Source organism: Carcharodon carcharias, chromosome 10 (genome assembly GCF_017639515.1).
Source record: "Carcharodon carcharias isolate sCarCar2 chromosome 10, sCarCar2.pri, whole genome shotgun sequence".
Lineage (NCBI taxonomy): Eukaryota > Metazoa > Chordata > Chondrichthyes > Lamniformes > Lamnidae > Carcharodon > Carcharodon carcharias.
This window is the reverse complement of record NC_054476.1, coordinates 100514958-100537549: the sequence shown is the minus strand read 5'-3', so window position 1 is coordinate 100537549 and position 22592 is coordinate 100514958. Positions and strand designations below refer to the sequence as shown.

The following is a 22592-nucleotide window of genomic DNA, read 5'->3' as shown; positions in this document are numbered from 1 at the left end:
TTTCATGTCTGTACTGTTAGATTAGCTGTAGAGTTTAGGAAGGCTTCCTGTATAGTTGTGAATGTATATTCATACTGTATGTGGCCATGCATTGACCTGTTAGCAGGGGCTGTATACAAAAGTGAAAGGAAGCAGTTTGTCTATGTGGCCAGTCATCCCTCGGTCAGATAGCCCTCATGCCTGTCCGTGCATGAACAAGGATGGGAAGAGAGCAAGTGGTGTGTGAGGGATGAGTGTCTCCTTGATGTGCCCGATATTAATTCCGACCATTTCTCTTCCATGCTTTCTCCTCCTGCAAGGAGTGGAAGGTACTAGTCTACTGCTGTCTTTGCTTCTTCGCAATAATTTCTCATTCTTTTAGTTTTGCTTTGTGGCAGATTGTGGGATTTATATCTTTATTTGTGACATGCTCTTTGCCAGATCTGCTATGACATTCAACATTTTGTTTTCTAAAAGAAGATATTTTTCCTGGCTTTTAGCTTTCTCTCTTGGCTGATAACCTTTTCTTTTTGTTTCTTTTCAGGTTTTCATTGAACTGAGTCACATTAAAAAGTGCAATACAGTCAAAGGAGTCTTTGTCCTGGAAGAATTTGGTAATTAAATATTTAATATTGGCTCTGTGCTAGGCACGAGCATCACTCAAACCTCACAGCAATGGAGACACTCCCTCACCGGTGTTGTGGGGTGGCGTTACAGGGGGCAGTGAGCAGGCCAGGAGAGGATGAACAAAGCCCACTGTGGACAATAATTGGGCCTTGAATTGTGTAAGGTAGGGAGCCATGGGCTCAGTCTCTCTGACATTTCCAGAGTTGTCAGTGTGAAATCTGCATGGGGTAGGTGGGTGCTCCCTTTCGCTGATGGTTGCCATGGGTTCAGTCCCCTTTGTTGGTTCGATGTTTCAAACAGGCTATAGGGCGCATCATGAAACGAGCAAGGACTGAGGCCAGAAACTCTGGGATAATGGATTATACCAGATCAGGTCTGCGGTCTGCATTTGCCCAGTGTCTGCGCAGTGACTGAAGTTTTGTAATATTCAGTTCAGTGCTATATTACCCCAGTGACTGAGATGTAATATTGAGGGGACAGTGCTATATTACCCAGTGACTGAGATGTAATATTGAGGACAGTGCTATATTACCCAGTGACTGAGGTGTTCTAATATTGAGGACAGTGCTATATTACCCAGTGACTGAGGTATTCTAATATTGAGGACATTGCTATATTACCCAGTGACTGAGGTGTTCTAATATTGAGGACAGTGCTATATTACCCAGTGACTGAGGTGTTCTAATATTGAGGACAGTGCTATATTACCCAGTGACTGAGGTATTCTAATATTGAGGACAGTGCTATATTACCCAGTGACTGAGGTGTTCTAATATTGAGGACAGCGCTATATTACCCAGTGACTGAGGTATTGTAATATTGAGGGGACAGTGCTATATTACCCCAGTGACTGAGGTATTTTAATATTGAGGACAGTACTATATTACCCAGTGACTGAGGTATTTTAATATTGAGGACAGTGCTATATTACCCCAGTGACTGAGATGTTCTAATATTGAGGACAGTACTATATTACCCCAGTGACTGAGGTGTTGTAATATTGAGGGACAGTGCTATATTACCCCAGTGACTGAGATGTTCTAATATTGAGGGGACAGTGCTATATTACCCCAGTGACTGAGATGTTCTAATATTGAGGACAGTACTATATTACCCAGTGACTGAGGTATTTTAATATTGAGGACAGTGCTATATTACCCCAGTGACTGAGATGTTCTAATATTGAGGGGACAGTGCTATATTACCCCAGTGACTGAGATGTTCTAATATTGAGGGGACAGTGCTATATTACCCCAGTGACTGAGATGTTCTAATATTGAGGACAGTGCTATATTACCCCAGTGACTGAGGTGTAATATTGAGGACAGTACTATATTACCCCAGTGACTGAGATGTTCTAACATTGAGGGGACAGTGCTGCATTTCCTCAGTGACTGAGGTGTTATAATAATGAGGGGACAGTGCTATATTACCCCAGTGACTGAGGTGTTGTAACATTGAGGGGACAGTGCTGCATTTCCTCAGTGACTGAGGGTGTTGTAATATTGAGAGGACAATGTTGTGTTATCCCAGTGACTGAGGGTGTTGTAATATTGAGGGGACAGTGCTGTATTATCCCAGTGACTGAGGGTGTTGTAACATTGACGGGACAGGGCTGTATTACCCCAGTGGTTGAGATGTTATAATATTGAGGGGACAGTGCTGTATTATCCCAGTGACTGAGGGTATTGTAATATTGGGAGGGCAGTGCTGTATTTCACCAGCCACTGAGGGTGTTGTAACAATGAGCAGATAGTGCAGTATTATCCCAGTGACTGAGGGTATTGTAATATTGGCAGACAGTGCGGTATTATCCCAGTGACTGAGGGTATTGTAATATTGGCAGACAGTGCGGTATTTCCCCAGTGACTGAGGGTATTGTAATATTGGCAGACAGTGCGGTATTTCCCCAGTGACTGAGGGTATTGTAATATTGGCAGACAGTGCGGTATTTCCCCAGTGACTGAGGGTATTGTAATATTGGCAGACAGTGCTGTACTTCACCAGTGACTGAGGGTATTGTAATATTGGCAGACAGTGCTGTATTTCACCAGTGACTGAGGGTATTGTAATATTGGCAGACAGTGCTGTATTTTACCAGTGACTGAAGGTATTGTAATATTGGCAGACAGTGCTATATTTAACCAGTGACTGAGGGTATTGTAATATTGGCAGACAGTGCTGTATTTCGCCAGTGACTGAGGGTATTGTAATATTGGCAGACAGTTCTGTATTCCCCACTGATGGGGAACGAATGTTTGTTCAGCGCAGCTGGAACTTGGAGCTGTAAATGAACTCGGTCCAGTCAGCAGACAGAAGAGGAATAGATTTTCTCTCCCCACAGCCCAGGAGAGAAGTCCAAGACTGAGTGACTGAGGCCAAGTAGGAGGATGTGTACGTTTGTGTGTATACTACAAAGTCGTCCTCTATTGAAATATTTGTGGGATATTTGACTCAAAATGTAGTACTCTAGTATAAAAAATAATCAAAAATACAAATGGAATTTTAACCTTTACAACAGTGGGTTTGAATATCAAGGGCAGTTTTGGTACATCTTTACAAAAGCCCCGATGAGACCAAATCTGGAACAGTGCACCTTCGAAAGGAGATATTGACATTGGAGAGAAGGGCAGCACCAAGTCACCCAGAATGTTACCAGCATGTGAAGAGAGTAAATATGAGAGATTACATAAAGTAGGTTTATATTCCCTGGAATTTTGAAGATTTTGGGGTGATTTGATTGAGATTTTTAAGGTTTGAAAGGAGTTAATAGGGAAGATGGTGAGAGTTTTTTTTTTACCATTGTTGGGGGAATCTCAGACAGGGGGACAGCCCGGTCATTCAAAAGAGAAATTTGGGAACATTTCTTTATGCAACTTGTAAAAGCATGGAATTGTCTCTTCCACAAAAAGCAGTAAATGTTGGCTCCATTAATCATTTTAAAACAATGATGGGCTTTTCCAAGGCTACAATATGAAGGTGCAAGAAATGACAGCAAGTGAATGGAGTTAAGGTAAAGATCAGCCAGGCTCTTAGTGAATCGTGGAACAGAGTCAAGGAGCTGAATAGGATCCTGCTGTTCCTGTGGGTATAAGGTGATAGTGGGACCAATAATGGCACTGAATCCCAGTGTAACCCCTCTATGCTCAGCACTGAATCTCAGCATAACCCCTGTATACACAGCACCAAACCCATTGCACACACAATCTGTACATAAGTGAATCCCCGTGTACACACCCTCTGTACATAGCACTGAATCCCAGTGTACAACACCCTCTGTACACAGCACTGAATCTGTGTACTTGCCCTCTGTACACAGCACTGAATCCCATTTTACATGCCCTCGGTACACAGCACTGAATCTGTGTACTCGCCCCCTGTACACAGCATTGAATCCCATTGTACATGCCTCCTGTACACATCACTGAATCTGTGTGCTTGCCCTCTGTACACAGATCTGAATCCCAGTGTACATGCCCTCTGTTCACAACACTGAATCCCAGTATACACATGAATCCCAGTGTACACGCCCTCTGTACACAACACTGAATCCCATTGTACATGCCCTCAGGACACAACACTGAATCCCAGTGTACACGCCCTCTGCACACAATACTGAATCCCAGTATACACGCCCTCTGCACACAACACTGAATCCCAGTGTACACGCCCTCTGTACACAACACTGAATCCCAGTGTACACGCCCTCTGTACACAACACTGAATCCCAGTGTACACACCCTCTGTACAGAATCCCAGTATGTACACCCTCTGTACACAACACTGAATCCCAATGTGTACACCCTCTGTACACAACACTGAATCCCAGTGTGTACACCCTCTGTACACAACACTGAATCCCAGTGTGTACACCCTCCGTAAGCAACACTGAATCCCAGTGTACACGCCCTCCGTACGCAACACTGAATCCCAGGGTACACGCCCTCGGTACACAACACTGACTCCCAGTGTACACGCTGTCTGTACACACTGAATCCCAATGTACAACACCCTCTGTACACAGCACTGAATCTGTGTACACACCCTCTGTTCACAACACTGAATCTCAATGTACATGCCCTCTGTACACAGCACTGAATCCCATTGTACACAATCTCTGTACACAACATTGAATCCCATTGTACACAATCTCTGTACACAACACTGAATCCCAGTGTACACACCCTCCGTACACAGCACTAAATCTCAATGTACATGCCCTCTGTACACAACACTAAATCCTATTGTACACAATCTCTGTGCACAACACTGAATCCCAGTGTGTACACCCTCCGTAAGCAACACTAAATCCCAGTGTACATGCCCTCCGTACGCAACACTGAATCCCAGTGTACACGCACTCCGTACACAACACTGACTCCCAGTGTACACGCTCTCTGTACACACTGAATCCCAATGTACAGCACCCTCTGTACACAACACTGAATCCCAGTGTACATGCCCTCTGTACACAGCACTGAATCACACTGTACACACCCTCTGTACACAACACTGAATCCCATTGAACACAATCTCTGCACAACGCTGAATCCCAGTGTGTACACCCTCTGTACAGAATCCCAGTATGTACACCCTCTGTACACAGCACTGAATCCCAGTGTACACGCCCTCTGTACACAACACTGAATCCCATTGTTGACGCCCTCCGTACGCAAGACTGATTCCCAGTGTACACACCCTCCGTACGCAACACTGACTCCCGGTGTACACGCTCTCTGTACACAACACTGAATCCCAATGTACACACCCTCTGTACACAACACTGAATCCCAGTATACACATGAATCCCAGTGTACACGCCCTCTGTACACAACACTGAATCCCATTGTACATGCCCTCAGGACACAACACTGAATCCCAGTGTACACGCCCTCTGCACACAATACTGAATCCCAGTATACACGCCCTCTGCACACAACACTGAATCCCAGTGTACACGCCCTCTGTACACAACACTGAATCCCAGTGTACACGCCCTCTGTACACAACACTGAATCCCAGTGTACACACCCTCTGTACAGAATCCCAGTATGTACACCCTCTGTACACAACACTGAATCCCAATGTGTACACCCTCTGTACACAACACTGAATCCCAGTGTGTACACCCTCTGTACACAACACTGAATCCCAGTGTGTACACCCTCCGTAAGCAACACTGAATCCCAGTGTACACGCCCTCCGTACGCAACACTGAATCCCAGGGTACACGCCCTCGGTACACAACACTGACTCCCAGTGTACACGCTGTCTGTACACACTGAATCCCAATGTACAACACCCTCTGTACACAGCACTGAATCTGTGTACACACCCTCTGTTCACAACACTGAATCTCAATGTACATGCCCTCTGTACACAGCACTGAATCCCATTGTACACAATCTCTGTACACAACATTGAATCCCATTGTACACAATCTCTGTACACAACACTGAATCCCAGTGTACACACCCTCCGTACACAGCACTAAATCTCAATGTACATGCCCTCTGTACACAACACTAAATCCTATTGTACACAATCTCTGTGCACAACACTGAATCCCAGTGTGTACACCCTCCGTAAGCAACACTAAATCCCAGTGTACATGCCCTCCGTACGCAACACTGAATCCCAGTGTACATGCCCTCTGTACACAGCACTGAATCACACTGTACACACCCTCTGTACACAACACTGAATCCCATTGAACACAATCTCTGCACAACGCTGAATCCCAGTGTGTACACCCTCTGTACAGAATCCCAGTATGTACACCCTCTGTACACAGCACTGAATCCCAGTGTACACGCCCTCTGTACACAACACTGAATCCCATTGTTGACGCCCTCCGTACGCAAGACTGATTCCCAGTGTACACACCCTCCGTACGCAACACTGACTCCCGGTGTACACGCTCTCTGTACACAACACTGAATCCCAATGTACACACCCTCTGTACACAACACTGAATCCCAGTGTACCCACCCTCTGTACAAAACACTGATTTGCCAGTGGTAAAATGAAAGAATTCACATTTTTATAGCCTCTTTCACAACCTTAGGAAATCCCAGAGTACTGTCCTGTTGATGAAGTAGATTTGAGGTGGTATCACTGTTGTAATTTAGGGAAATTCTGTCAGGACCTCATTTTCACACAGTCTGAACTGGGGAGTATAGACCATCTTTGGTCAGTGGCATGTTACATTGGGACATTGTTGAATGGTCATTTGACCCCTCGCCCTCTTTCCGTGTATCGGAACCCCCTTATTAGACTGGCTGCCTGTGAGTGAGTTGGTTAGACCCCCACTCATGGATGGTATAAGGGTTCGGTTCAGGAATGGGATCCTTGTCCTGGGGAAGGCTGATGCTCACTGTTAATAGTTAGTGCGTGTCAGTATTTACAGTGTGGTGTATTTGGACTCGTGGACAGTACTGCCCAGCAGTGAGGGCTTTGGAAGCCTCAGTGTGAGGGGTGTCTCTTTTTCTCTTCTGACTCGGGTTTGAGTCTCTGCTGTGTTTCTGCTGATTCGACATTGACTCGCTGCTCTCCACTTCACTGAAAACCTTGGTACTCCTTCAGGTAATGAGAATCTGTTAGAATCTACAGAAGTTTTGCTGTCACGACTGTGTGTGTTTGTCACCGCACTAAATGTAGACCACATTATCTGGGACAACACTGTCCTTAACAATCTTTCCGTATCCTGCTTTTTCCCTGCCCCCATGTCTGTCTTCATCCTGAACATTCTGCCCCTACCTTGATGCACTCCCCTTCATCGCCACAGACTGTACTTCTCTCATATTGCACCCCAACACCCACCCCCAAGGCTATTTACATCTAAAATTGCATTTGTACCCTGTCCTGTATATTTGCAAGTCACTATTTCTGACGGTCTCTCCAGCCATGCAGTCAATCTCCCTTCTATCCATGTTTCCTCTCCTACCTTTCCCAGCCCTCAATTCCCAGATTCCCTGTCTCTCTCGCCCACTAACTTTTCTTCCCATTTCTCTTCCTCTCCCCATCTCTTTCTCCTTCTGTCCATCCCCTTCTGTCTATTTCTCTATTTTAATTCTCTCTTTCACCCCACACTCTACCTCCTTCTCTTTCTTCCCCATGCTTCTCTCTGCAACTACCTCTTACTCACATGCTCTGTCCCTCTCACCCATCGCTCTCTCTCTCTCGCCCGCCCCCCTCTCGCCCGCCCCCCTCTCGCCCTGTCTCGCCCCCCCTCTCTCGCCCTCTCTCGCTCTCTCTCGCCCGGCCCCCTCTCTCGCTCTCTCTCGCCCGGCCCCCTCTCTCGCTCTCTCTCGCCCGGCCCCCTCTCTCGCTCTCTCTCGCCCGGCCCCCTCTCTCGCTCTCTCTCGCCCGGCCCCCTCTCTCGCTCTCTCTCGCCCGGCCCCCTCTCTCGCTCTCTCTCGCCCGGCCCCCCTCTCTCGCTCTCTCTCGCCCGGCCCCCTCTCTCGCTCTCTCTCGCCCGGCCCCCTCTCTCGCTCTCTCTCGCCCGGCCCCCTCTCTCGCTCTCTCTCGCCCGGCCCCCTCTCTCGCTCTCTCTCGCCCGGCCCCCTCTCTCGCTCTCTCTCGCCCGGCCCCCTCTCTCGCTCTCTCTCGCCCGGCCCCCTCTCTCGCTCTCTCTCGCCCGGCCCCCTCTCTCGCTCTCTCTCGCCCGGCCCCCTCTCTCGCTCTCTCTCGCCCGGCCCCCTCTCTCGCTCTCTCTCGCCCGGCCCCCTCTCTCGCTCTCTCTCGCCCGGCCCCCTCTCTCGCTCTCTCTCGCCCGGCCCCCTCTCTCCTCTCTCTCGCCCGGCCCCCTCTCTCGCTCTCTCTCGCCCGGCCCCCTCTCTCGCTCTCTCTCGCCCGGCCCCCTCTCTCGCTCTCTCTCGCCCGGCCCCCTCTCTCGCTCTCTCTCGCCCGGCCCCCTCTCTCGCTCTCTCTCGCCCGGCCCCCTCTCTCGCTCTCTCTCGCCCGGCCCCCTCTCTCGCTCTCTCTCGCCCGGCCCCCTCTCTCGCTCTCTCTCGCCCGGCCCCCTCTCTCGCTCTCTCTCGCCCGGCCCCCTCTCTCGCTCTCTCTCGCCCGGCCCCCTCTCTCGCTCTCTCTCGCCCGGCCCCCTCTCTCGCTCTCTCTCGCCCGGCCCCCTCTCTCGCTCTCTCTCGCCCGGCCCCCTCTCTCGCTCTCTCTCGCCCGGCCCCCTCTCTCGCTCTCTCTCGCCCGGCCCCCTCTCTCGCTCTCTCTCGCCCGGCCCCCTCTCTCGCTCTCTCTCGCCCCGGCCCCCTCTCTCGCTCTCTCTCGCCCGGCCCCCTCTCTCGCTCTCTCTCGCCCCGCCCCCTCTCTCGCTCTCTCTCGCCCCGCCCCCTCTCTCGCTCTCTCGCCCCGCCCCCTCTCTCTCTCGCCCCGCCCCCTCTCTCTCTCGCCCCGCCCCCTCTCTCTCTCGCCCCGCCCCCTCTCTCTCTCGCCCCGCCCCCTCTCTCTCTCGCCCCGCCCCCTCTCTCTCTCGCCCCGCCCCCTCTCTCTCTCGCCCCGCCCCCTCTCTCTCTCGCCCCGCCCCCTCTCTCTCGCCCCGCCCCCTCTCTCTCGCCCCGCCCCCTCTCTCTCGCCCCGCCCCCTCTCTCTCGCCCCGCCCCCTCTCTCTCTCGCCCCGCCCCCTCTCTCTCTCGCCCCGCCCCCTCTCTCTCTCGCCCCGCCCCCTCTCTCTCTCGCCCCGCCCCCTCTCTCTCTCGCCCCGCCCCCTCTCTCTCTCGCCCCGCCCCCTCTCTCTCTCGCCCCGCCCCCTCTCTCTCTCGCCCCGCCCCCTCTCTCTCTCGCCCCGCCCCCTCTCTCTCTCGCCCCGCCCCCTCTCTCTCTCGCCCCGCCCCCTCTCTCTCTCGCCCCGCCCCCTCTCTCTCTCGCCCCGCCCCCTCTCTCTCTCGCCCCGCCCCCTCTCTCTCTCGCCCCGCCCCCTCTCTCTCTCGCCCCGCCCCCTCTCTCTCTCGCCCCGCCCCCTCTCTCTCTCGCCCCGCCCCCTCTCTCTCTCGCCCCGCCCCCTCTCCCCGTTCCTCTTTCTACCCCATCAATCTCTCCCCCACCTCACTGCCCCCCCGCTCTCACTCTCTCCCTACCCCGCCTGTAACTCACTCTCTCTCCATGTCTCTCTCTTTCAGTTTCCCTCCCCCACCTCCAACTCACTCTCCCACATCCCATTCTTTCTCTCTCTCTCCCCTGCCTCTCACGCACACACTCCCTCTCTCCCATGCCTCTCTCCATCCATGCCACCCTCAGACTGCCATGCATACATCGCGCTCTTCCACCACCACTCGCGCGCGCTCTCTCTTCCCCCCCTCCTTGCAGGTTCCTGTCTGCCCCGCCTTCACTCCCTCTCCCTGCGCCTGTCTCCCTCCTTCCCCTCCCTCCTTCTCCCTCCCTCCTTCTCTCTCCCTCCCCCTCCCTCCCTCTCTCCCTCCCTCTCTCCTTCCCTCCCCCCTCTACTACTCCCCTTTCCTTCCCTCCCCCCCTCCCTCTCTTCTTCCCTCCCCCCTTCTTTCCCCCTTCTCTCCTTCTCTCCCTCTCTCCCTCCCCTTCCCTCCGCCTTTCTCCTTCCCTCCCCCCTCTCCCCCTCCCCCTCTCTCCTTCCCTCCATCCCCCTCTCTCCCTCCCTCCCCCTCTCTCCCTCCCTCCCCCTCTCTCCTTCCCTCCCCCTCTCTCCTTCCCTCCCCCTCTCCCCCTCCCCCCTCCCTCCCCCTCCCTCCCCACTCATGGCCCCCTGCCTCACTCTCTCTTTCTACCCATGGCCCCTGCCTCTCTCTCATCTCTCCCTCCCTCTCCCCACCTCTCACACTCTTCCGCTCTCTCACTCTCTCCCATCTCATTCTCTCTCTCTCCCTCCTTCCACTCCTCTCCCTTTTCCTTCCTCTGTACCCCCCTCAATCTCCCCCCGTCCTCTCACTCTCTCACCTGCCTCTCACTCTCCTTCTCTCTTTCACCCACTGATTCTCTCACTCCCTCTCTCTCCCCCTCCCTCCCTCCCCCCTCCCCATTCCCCTCCACCCGCTCTCCCCATTCCCCTCCACCTGCTCTCCCCATTCCCTTCTACCCACTCTCCCCATTCCCCTCCACCCACTCTCCCCATTCCCCTCCACCTGCTCTCTCTCCTCTGCCACTCATTCTTACACTCAGTCTTTTTCCCACACCCCTCTCTCTCCCCCTCCCTCAACTCTCATGCTCTCGGCCCCTTCATCTCTCTCTCTCACTCCACCTCTCATGTGTCTCTCTCTCTCAGTAGCGCCTCTCTCCCTCTCCCCTGTCCCTCAACCCCCCCCCCCCCCCGCAAGGTATGTTCGATGGTGAGATTCTGAGTATGATGCCTCAACCTGGGTACATTGCGTGCAGCCTGTGCATGTGACATTGTGCATGCAGTCTTGGTACATGTGTGTGTTTGCATAAATTTCCATATCCACAGTTTGTGACACTGCCCACCACTTCAGGATGTGGGTGCATAAGTGCAGTCTGAATATCTGACACTACATTGAGTCTCTGTGTGTATGTACAGCCTGGGTATGTGACACTGCATACATCATAGGTATATGTGTGTGTTTATATACGCAGCCTGGATAAATGACATTGCACACAGCCTCATTATGTTATGCCTATGTATATATACATAGCCATTGCCTGTGTATGCGACTGTGTACAGCCTCAGTATGTGTGAAATGTATATACACAGCTTGAGTACGTGACTGTGTATATATAAATGTTGGGGTTTTAGTGCTGGTCACAGTGGTCTCCTGTGTAAGTGGACCTGTATCCCGATGATCTGGAATGTACCTTTCACAGCCATTATCTCATTTATCAATAACATCATCTAGCAATGGAACAGCAAACTTATTCCACATATACATGCTGAAAGGTCACAGATGTATTTTCAAGTTCTGGGACAGGGCCCGAAACACTCACTATTGCAATGAGTCCCAGCTTCACACCAAGGGGCAGTTTGTTTCACAGAAATGTAAGCACAGTTCAGTTTACACCATGAACAATCAGGCTGTCCACACTCCTTGCTTCTGAGAATGGAGACACCTCTCCCTGGATGGAGCTCAGCTGGTTAACAAAGCCTGTCAAACCCACTGCTGGGAGGGTCATCTTGCTTTCCATCCAATCACAGAGCTTCTTCATTGAGCCTTGCACATGGCTGAGGACTTGGCTATTTGTTTCTCAGTCCACTTTTTTAACCGTGTCAAATCCTGAATTACTGCCAAACAATGTCACTGGCAATAAAATTAACTTTTACAAGTGGCATTCCTTCACTTCTAATTATTGTTGGAGATTTAAAAGTATATTGCAATTGTATTTTTTTTTTCACTTTTTCTTGCAACCTCTTCTTCAATCCAATCTTTCTTTTCTTCATTTTATTTTGCTTTCTGCACCCGATTTGACATTAAATTCACTATTCTAATTTACACAGTTCTCTGTCCTCTCTCCTTGGTCTCCTACGCTGTTCCAATGAAGCTCAATGTAGGCTGGAGAAACAACACCTCATCTTTCAACTGGACACTTTAAAGCCTTCTGGACTCAACATTCAGTTCAAAAATTTCAGATCGTAACCCCTGTCCTTGTTGTTTTTAGAAAGCAGCTGTTGGCGATGCTTCCATGTTTTCTATTTACAACACCTCTAGGCATATCCTTTGTTTCTTTACTTGTCCCATCGCCACCTCCTATTTTTCCTTGCACCATCATCCCTTTTTTGTCATTTACAAAATCCTGCCTCCCACCCTATCACAAAGCTGCTCTTTTGTTCTTTCTACCCCCCATCCTGAATTTATATAAGACACTTGTTAGACCGCAGTTGGAGTATTGTGTACAGTTCTGGGCACCATATTATAGGAAGGACGTGAACGCATTGGAGAGAGTGCAGGTTTACAATAATGGTTCCAGGGATGAGAAACTTCAGCTATGAAGTTAGATTGGAGAGGTTGGGACTGGTCTTCTTGGAGAGAAGGCTGAGGGAAGATTTGATAGAGATGTTCAAAATCATAAGGGGGCTGGACAGGGTAGATAGGAGAAGCTGTTCCCATTCGTAAAATGATCAAGAATGAGAGGGCACAAATTTAAAGTGATTTGCAAAATAAGCAACTGTGACGTGAAAAAAAACTATCACATGACGAGTGGTTCGGGTCTTGGTAGTGTGGTGAAGGCAATTTCAATCGAGGCATTGAAGAGGGCATTAGATGATTACTTGGATAGAAACAATGTGTAGGGGTGCAAGGAAAAGACAGGGCAATGGCAGTAGGTCATAATACTCATTTGGAGAGCCGATGCAGACAAGATGGACTAAATGGCCTCCTCCTGTGCCATTAAAATTCTGTGATCTTTTCCCTGCCTCTGTACTTGCATAAAATCTGTTGCATCTTTGTCTTAGCATACAGTAGTTTAGGTTTTGTATATGTAGGACTTTGTGTGTATGAACATACGAATTAGGAGGAGCAGGCCATTCAATAAGATCATGGCTGGTCTGAACGTAACCTCAACTCCACGTTCCTGCCTACCCCCAATAATCTTTCACCCTCTTGTTAATTAAGAATCTATCTTTCTCTGCCTTAAAAATATTTAGGCTCTGCTTGCATTGCCTTTTGAGGAAGAGAGTTCCTAAGACTCACAACCCTCTGAGTGAAAAAATTTCCTCATCTCTGTCTTAAATGAGCGACCCCTTATTTTAGACAGTGACCCCTAGTTCTAGATTCTCCCACAAGAGGAAACATCCTCTCCACATCCACCATGTCAAGACCCCTCAGGATCTTCTAGGTTTCAATCTCATCTCTTACTCTTCTAAGCTCCAGTGGATATAAACCTAGTCTGTCCAACCTTTCCTCATAAGACAATCCTTCTATTCCGGGTATTCTAATAAACTTCTGAACTGGTTCCAATGCATTTACATTTTTCAAAGAACAAGAACAAAGAAAAGTACAGCACAGGAACCAGCCCTTCGGCCCTCCATATTGATCATATTGCCTGTCAAACTAGAACATTTTGCACTTCCGGGGTCCGTATCACTCCATTTCCATCCTATTCATGTATTTGTCAAGCTGCCTCTTAAACAGCACTATCGTACCTGCTTCCACCACCTCCTCTTGCAGCGAATTCCAGACAGTCACTCCCCTTTGCGTAAAAAACTTGCCCCGCACATCTCCTCTATAGTTTTCTCCTCTCACCTTAAATCTATGTCCCCTAGTAATTGACTCTTCCACCCTGGGAAAAAGCTTCTGACTATCTACTCTGTCCATGCGACTCATAATTTTGTAAACTTCTATCAAGTCACCCCTTGATCTCCGTCGCTCTAGTGAGAACAATCCGAGTTTCTGCAACCTCTCCTCATAGCTAATAACCTCCAGACCAGGCAGCATCCTGGTAAACTTCCTCTGCACCCTCTCCAACACCTCCATATCCTTCTGGTAATGTGGCGACCAGAATTGCACGCAATATTCCAAGTGTGGCCTAACCAAGGTTCTATACAGCTGCAGCATGACTTCCCAGCTTTTATACTCAATACCCCTGCCGATGAACGCAAGCATGCCATAATGCCTTCCTGACTACCTTATCCATCTGCGTTGCCACTTTCAGTGACCTGTGGACCTGTAGACCCAGATCCCGCTACCCGTCAATGCACTTAAGGGTTCTGCCATTTACTGTATAATTCCTACCTGTATTAGACCTTACAAAATGCATTACCTCGCATTTGTCCGGATTAAACTCCATCTGCCATTTCTTCGCCCAAGTCTCCAACCGATCTATATCCCGTTATATCCTTTGACAATCCTCTTCGCTATCTGCAACTCCTCCAACCTTACTGCAAACTTACTAATTAGCCCAGTTACATTTTCCTCCAAATCATTTATGTATACTACAAACAGCAAAGGTCCCAGCACTGATCCCTGCGGAACTCCACTAGTCACAGCTCTCCATTCAGAAAAGCACCCTTCCACTGCTACCCTCTGTCTTCTACGACCAAGCCAATTCTGTATCCATCTTGCCAGCTTACCTCTGATCCCATGCGACTTTACCTTCTGTACCAGTCTGCCATGAGGGATCTCGTCAAAGGCCATGTTTATAACATCCACTGCCCTTCCATCACCAATCATCTTTGTCACTTCCTCGAAAAACTCGATCAAGTTAGTGAGACACGACCTCTCCTTCATAAAACCATGCGGCCTCTCACTAATATGGTAGTAAATACTGTCACGAAGAATCTTCTCCAATAATTTCCCTACCACTGACGTAAGGCTCACCGGCCTGTAATTTCCTGGATTATCCCTGCTACCCTTCTTAAACAATGGAACAACATTGGCCATTCTCCAATCTTCTGGGACCTCACCCGTAGCTAGTGAGGATACAAAGATTTCTGTCAAGGCCTCAGCAATCTCCTCCCTTGCCTCCCTCAGTACTCTGGGGTAGATCCCATCTGGCCCTGGGGACTTATCCACCTTAATATTCTTCAAGGCGCCTAATACCTCCACTTTTTTGATTACAACATGATCCAGGCTATCTACACACTCTTCCCTAGACAAATCGACCGCTAAGTCCTTCTCTTTGGTGAATACTGATGAGAAGTACTCAATTAGTATCTCTCCAATTTCTTCTGGCTCCACGCACAGATTCCCACCTCTGTCCCTGAGTAGGCCTACCCTTTCCCTGGCTACCCTCTTGCTTTTTACATATGTATAAAAGGCCTTGGGATTTTCCTTAATCCTGGTTGCCAGTGACTTTTCATGACCCCTTTAAGCCCTCCTGATTCCTTGCTTAAGTTTCTTCCTACTTTCTGTATATTCTCCACAGGCTTCATCTGTTCCCAGCCTTCTAGCCCTTATGAATGCTTCCCTATTCTTTTTGACAAATCTCACAATATCCTTCGTTATCCAAGGTTCCTGAAACTTGCCATGCTTATCCTTCATCCTAGCAGGAACATGCCAGTCCTGAATTTCCTTAGATAAGGAGACCCAATACTGTACACAGTACTCCAGATGGGTTCTCACGAGTGCCCTGTACAACTGAAGCATTACCTCCCTTCTTTTGTATTTAATTCCCCTCACAAATTATAACATTCTATTAACTTTCCTAATTACCTGCTGTACCTGCATACGAATCTTTTGTGATTCATGCACTAAGACACCCAGATCCCTCTGCATCTCAGAGCTCTGCAAACTCTCTCCATTTAGATATTATGCTTTTTTATGCATCCTGTCAAAATGGACAATTTCACATTTCCCACATTATACTCCATTTGCCAGGTCTTTGCCCACTCAGCTAACCTATTTATATCCCTTTGCAGCCTCATGTCCTCTTCACAATTTACTTTCTTTCCTGTTTTTGTGTCATCAGCAAATTTAGCAATCATCCCATCCATCCCTTCATCCAAGTCATTTAATATAAATTGTGAAAAGTTGAGGCCCCAGCACTGATCCCTGTGGCACACCACTCATCACATCCTGCCAACCAGAAAATGATCCATTTATGCTTACTCTGTTTCCTGTTAGCTATCCAATCTTCTATCCATGCAAATACATTACCCCCTACACCATGAGCCTTTATTTTCCACAATAGCCTTTGATGAGGCACTTTATCAATTGCCTTCTGGAAATCGAAGTACAGTACATCCACTGGTTCCCCTTTATCCACAGCAGCTGTTACTCTTCAAAGAACTCCAATAAATTGGTTAAACATGACTTCCCTTTTAACATTTTCCCTATGACAGATGTTAAGCAAACTGGTCTGTGGTTTCCTGTTTTCTGTCTCCCTCCCTTTTTGAATAAAGGAGTTACATTTTCTAATGTAATGGAACCTTCCCAGAATCTAAGGACCTTTGGAAAATTAAAACCAAAATAGCTTCTTCTCTAATCTTATTTGTCCTATGCCAATTTGCACAAGGCTCAGGTAATAATCCAGAGACTATTAACTTTGAGATTCTGTTTTTTAATTTGCTGCCTAGCTCCTCACTCTGACTATGCAGAGCCTCCTTCCTCGTCCTGCCTATGTTGTTGGTACCCCCACAAACCATGACCACTGGATCCTCACCCTCCCAATGCAAGTTCCTCTCCAGCCCTGAGCTGATGTCCCAAACCCTGGCACTGGACAGGCAACATAGCGTTTTGGACTTTTGCCCTTGCTGCAGAGAAAGGTGTGAATCCCCCTCACTATACTGCCCCCTATTACCACTATATTCCTATTTGCTTCCTCCCCCCCTCCCCCACTTGAATGACTCCCTGTACCACGGTGCCATGGTCAGTTTGCTCATCCACCCTGAAGCTCCCACTCCTATCCAAGCAAGCTGAGAGAACCTCAGTCCTGTTGAACAATTGCAGAGACTCCTGCCCTCTGGATCCCTTTACCTGCCTCACGCACAGTCACACCCTCCTGTCCCTGGCCACTGCCCAAATCAGAAGATTCTATCCTAAGTGGTGTGACTTCCTCCTGGTATAAAGGGTCCAGGTAACTTTCCCTGTCACCTGATGCGTCACAGTGTCTGCAGCTCAGCCTCCAGCTCAATGAGTCTGAGTCAAAGTTCCTCGAGCCGCAAACACTTGCTGCAGACATGTTTCTCCTGGATCACAATGTTATCCAGGAGCTCCCGGATGCTGCAGCCTTGACACATTGCCTATCCTGCCATCCTTAATGTATTTTAAACAATTAGTTAATTATATTAATCACCTATTTATGTTGCTTTCTTATATATTTTATTAATTTTAGCACCAGTTTGTACACTATATTAAACCTTAGGACTGGAGCAGACCTTAACCACTTACCAGATACTCAGCATGCAGCTGGCTCCTTTCCTTGTAGTGGAGTCACAACCAATTCCTACACGGTGAGAAAGACAGAAAACACAAAAGGAAATGAATGCTTCCTTCCCCTCCATACCAAGCTCCCCCAGTCATCAACCTGTCAGATATGCACTCAGTTCCTCAGCTGCACTCAAATGTCCTGTGTTGGGGTGTGCCTGTGTTCATACACATACTCGGCATGAGAGTGACTGTGTATACAGACTCTCTGTGCAACTGTATACATTCACTGTGCGACTGTGTGTGTATACAGACTCACTGCGTGGACGCGTGTACACACTTCTGTCTTGCAACGCGTGTGTACGACCTGCCCTGCGACTGTACTGACGTGTACAGCCCTGTACATGACTATGCATATGTAAACATCCCTGGTGTGCAACGAGGGGTGAACGTACATGTTCATTGTATATGTGTGTATATATATGTATATATATATATATATATATGCGTGTGTTTTTGTGTGTGCAAATAGTCTGTCTATATACAGGCTCAGTGTACGATATTGTTCTTGCTTTGTTTCTGGGTTAAGCTGTTTCTTTTGTCTCTTGCTTGTCCGGTTCCAGTTCCACAAACTAACGAAGTGGTGATCCACAAGTACAAGACTCCAATGGTGAGTAGGCTTCCCATTCCTTAGTTTTGCTAATCTGTCCACCAATCCACTGCTTCCTTTTCTTCAAAAACCGTTTCTTTTAAACCAATGGCACATTAGAGGTGCTGAAACTGCACTGTGAGCGTTTCTTTCATTTTTCAGTTGTCTGATTTATAGATGATATTCTCTGTGATATTGTGGGGTCTCGTCCTGTGTCCCAGTGTGGTATATGGGGTCCTAACCTGTATCCTGGTGAGCTATAAGGGGTACAGCCCTGTGTCCCGGTGTGGTATGTGAGGTACCGCTGTATGTCCTAGTATGGTATTTGGGATCTTGCTCTGTACGGCTGTAGTATATGGGGTACCGCTGTAATCCAAGGGGTACAGCCCTGTGTCCTGGTAAATGGGGTACAGCTCTGTGTCTTGGCATGGTATGTGGGGTACAGCCCTGTGTGTGTCCCGGCGTGGTATGTGGGGTACAGCCCGTGTGTGTCCCGGCGTGGTATGTGGGGTACAGCCCTGTGTGTGTTCCAGCGTGGTATGTGGGATACAGCCCTGTGTGTGTCCCGGCGTGGTATATGGGGTACAGCCCTGTGTCAGAGTTTTGAATATGCAGCGGGTGTGCTGAAATAGAAACAGAAAACTCTGGAAACAAAGCAGGTCGATTAGATTCTGAGAAAGAGGGCACTAAACCTGCGGCCAGTTTGCAGCACGTTCCTGATGGGTTCGTGTGAACGTAATTTGGGCTGGTTGGTTTGTGGTGGTGTTAATTGGCCCCCCTCCTTTTTCCCCAGGCCCATGAGATCTGCTACTCCGTGCTGTGTCTGTTTTCCTACATGGCCGCAGTTCGGGGGAAGGAAATGGAGAGCAAGAACAACAAGGTGACCCCGGCACGGTAAAGACATCAGCTCAACACACAAACCCAAGCTCCAGTACCTAACACACAAGCCTACCTGCCCTCACCACCTGATTCCGCAAAACTGCAACTCAAATCAGGCCGGGATTATCGCAACTGATGGCTGCTCAACTTGCTCAACTCCTAAACTACTGCATTTGCCTGAGTCGTGTCCAATTAACTGACCAAGTTAAACTCACTTCAAATACAATCTTCAACAATGGTCCCGCAATGGATTCTCTGCAAACCCACTTGTTGAGAGCCATTCCTGCACTGGATTCCCTGCATATTTGCTAATTGAGAACCACTCCTGCACTGGATTTCACTGCATATTCACTCGGCGAGGACCACTTCTCCACTGGATTTGCTGCATATTTACTCTTGCACTGGGTTCACTGCCTACTCGCTCACCAAGGGGTGTTTCTGCACTGGATCTACTGCATATTCGTCCAGTGGAAGGCCATTCCTGCACTGAATTCACTGCATTTTCGCTCACAAAGGGCCGTTCCTGCACTGGATCCACTGCATTTTCGCTCACCAAGGGCTTCTCCTACATGGATTTACTGCAATTTTGCTCACCAAGGGGCATTCCTACACTTGATTTACTGCATTCTCTTTCACTGGGGGCCATTCCTGAACTGAATTTACTGCATTTTCTCTCACTGAGGGGCATTCCTGCACTGAATTCACTGCAAACACACCCATCAAGGACCATTTCTTCACTGGATTCACTGCATATCTCCCCACCCCCCCCCGCCATTGAAATCACTTCTACACTGATTTCACAATGGTTTCCCATTAAGAACTATCCAGACTTCACTGCATATTCTCCCATTGAGGACCACTCTTGCATTGGATTAACTGCTTTTTTCCCCCCATTGAGAATGACAACACTGGATGAATTTACCCATTTAAGACTACTTTTTTGCCATTTCACCCAGGAATTCTACATTAGATTCACAATATGAAAGCTGATGGGGCCACTTCAACACTGCAATTGAGCCCACTCAGGACTGCCCATTTAAATCACTGTCCCTTCATCTATTCAGGATCACCAAGTACACTGCTTGCTACGAATTGACCTAGTGTGGATTGCTCCTCCACTGGAACTTCTGGGATTTAACTGCTTACTTACTGTTTCACCGAATTCACTGTAAATTTGACGATTCGGGAGCTGCTTTCACACTGGATTCACCCACTAAGGCGCAACCTTCCACTGGATTTGCCCACGAGGTGCAACCCTCTACTGGAGTAACTTGCAGACGTTCCCTAGAAGTGTGACCCTCTTTTGATGTATAGACTAGTCCTAGCTGTTTTGCTGTATCCATTCTATGTTCAGTGTAAAGAGTTGAGGCACTGAGACTCTGTTTTCCATTATTCCATGTTGTCCACACCATCATTCAAAGCTGAGCCGACCCATCCTGAGCCTGTTCCAACTTCAATCCACAATGGCCTGGTCCTCAGCCAGAGTTTTTGCCCTTCACTCTAATCCTGCCTGTACCACTGCACAGGCCAGGCCTGATACATGAGTTGCAGAGGCACAGGATGGGAGCAGCCACCCCAAGACACTTTGACCTGCTGAATTCTCCTGACCCTGTGATGATTCATCTGGCTGAGATGTGTGGCCTCCTAGCCTGCAAGCTTAGTGTCCAGTGCAGCCAAAAGCATCCTTTTAGTATATAATGATAGCTGTCTACAGTTTAGCAGGGATTCCTAAGGAGCAGACTGTCTTCACCATTCACTGATTGAGCCATTGGGTTAAAGGGAGAGCAGCCAGTTAGCACTCTGCCTGTGGGTGACAGGGAAAGTCTGGTGATTCCCCAGCAATGGCCTGACACAGACTTCTTGCCAACACCACCCCAACAAGCCAATTGTAACATGCTCGCACTCACTGGCATCTTCAAACACTGCCTCTTGGTTATAAAGCACTTAGAAGGGGTTCAGAATCTACTCACCATTGAGCCACTTTCATTCCCTGCACTCCCACCGCTCCCTGTACGTGACGCCTACACGCAGTGTTTGCCACCTCCTCCTCCCCCATGCCCCCTTATTTATCACGTCCCAATCCCTAGCCTTTCCAGTTCAAACACTGTAGGTCATGGAATGCATCAATGATAACAACAATCCACTCAAAAAGAGTAACTTTCTTCAATGCAGAAGCCCAGAAACAACTCAAAGTCAGACTAATAGGGGAGTAATCCTCTCCCTGTACTGAGTAACAGGGGAGTAAACCTCTCCCTGTACCCAGAGTAACAGAGGAATAACCCTTTCCCCGTACCCAGGGTGATAGAGGAGTAATCCTCTCCCTGTGCCAAGGGGAATAGAGGAATAATCCTCTCCCCATACCCAGAGTAATAAAGGAGTAATCCTCTCCCTGTACCAAGAGTAGTAGAGGAATAACCCTTGCCCTGTACCCAGAGTAATGGAGGAGTAATCCTCTCCTTGTACTCCGACAAGTGCCAGTGACTTGTCTATATGCGTTCCTTTCCTCATTGGCAGTGCTGTTGATGTATCTCCCCTTCAACCCCCTCTTTTGTCCCCGTAGGTCATACACTTATGGAGTGAGCTGAAGGGTAAGTGAAGTAGTGAGTATACATTGTAAGGAGTGACCACTGTCAGAGTGCCTGATGAGGCTTGGACCTTCAACCTCCCTTCAGGACTAGAGTTTGCTGCCAGCTTCTGCTGTATGCTGTGTGTTTTTCTGTTGGGTATTTGGATTTAGTTTGGCCAGATAAGTTCATATTTTTTGTATTTGATGCTTGCTGATGTAGGATGCATTTTTGGTGTAAATATTTCAGTATTATATGTATTTATAGCACTGTACAGTAACTTGAATGTTGCAATAAAACCTTGTCCCTGTGCCTCTGTCTCCTTCCTGTCTTGTGTCCTTCTCCAACACCTGCCATCCCTATGTACCTTTACTCCCACTCCATCCTGTCCTTATGCAGGCAGTGACCTTACTCAACTCCCACCCTGGATACAGTTAGCCACATGTCAGTGGGACCAGCAAAGCAAAGCCCAGTCCTATTCCTGACTATAACCCTCATCCCCACACACACTGAGTGTACCGTGTTCTAGTCCAGCCACTGGCTAGAGGCTCAAGGCTGACATTCTCCCCCAGCCCCATACATTCTTTCTCTGTCCTGCTCTCGCTCTCGCTCTCCGTCTCTTACACACTATCTCTCTCGTAATCGCACATTGCCTATCACACTCACTCTCTACCTCTCACACACATCCACTCTGTCTCTCGCATTATCACGTACGCACATTCTTATACTCTAGCCCATACTCCTGCTTGCTCCCTGTCCATGCCTCTCTGTCAATCACTATGTCTTGCATACTCGCGCCTTCCATCTCTCGCTCTCAAACTTGCGCATTTGTCTCTCGCAATCTTTCCCACTCACTCGTTCCTTTTTAATTCCTTCATACTCTATCTCTTGCTCCCTCTCTTATTATCTTTCACTCACTCCTTAAGTTTCTCTTATTCTGTATCTCTCTCAATTTTGTTTGTTCTCTGTCACCCTCTGCTGCACACCCACTCATCACCTGTTGCACATCCTCTCACTCAGAGCACACCCCTTCACCCTCTTGCACACTTTTTTATTCATTCATAGGATGTGGGCTTCGCTGGCTGAGCCAGCATTTGTTGCCATCCCTAGTTGCCCTTGATAAGGTGGTGATGAGCTGCCTTCTTGAACCGCTGCAGT

General features: G+C 48.7%; 1 protein-coding gene across 4 annotated transcripts in view; it reads left to right on the top strand.

Annotated features, from left to right (window-relative positions):
- Positions 1-21746, top strand: part of madd (MAP-kinase activating death domain) — a 277971-nt gene extending 256225 nt beyond the window's left edge. For all 4 annotated transcript variants that reach the window (XM_041197546.1, XM_041197545.1, XM_041197544.1 and 1 more), the window contains 3 exons: positions 524-593; positions 17966-18012; positions 18785-21746. In XM_041197546.1, coding sequence (XP_041053480.1) covers positions 524-593; positions 17966-18012; positions 18785-18889 — 222 coding nt within the window. In that variant the 3' untranslated portion in view covers positions 18890-21746. The remainder of the gene's footprint in view (positions 1-523; positions 594-17965; positions 18013-18784) is intronic.
- Positions 21747-22592: the final 846 nt, after the last annotated feature.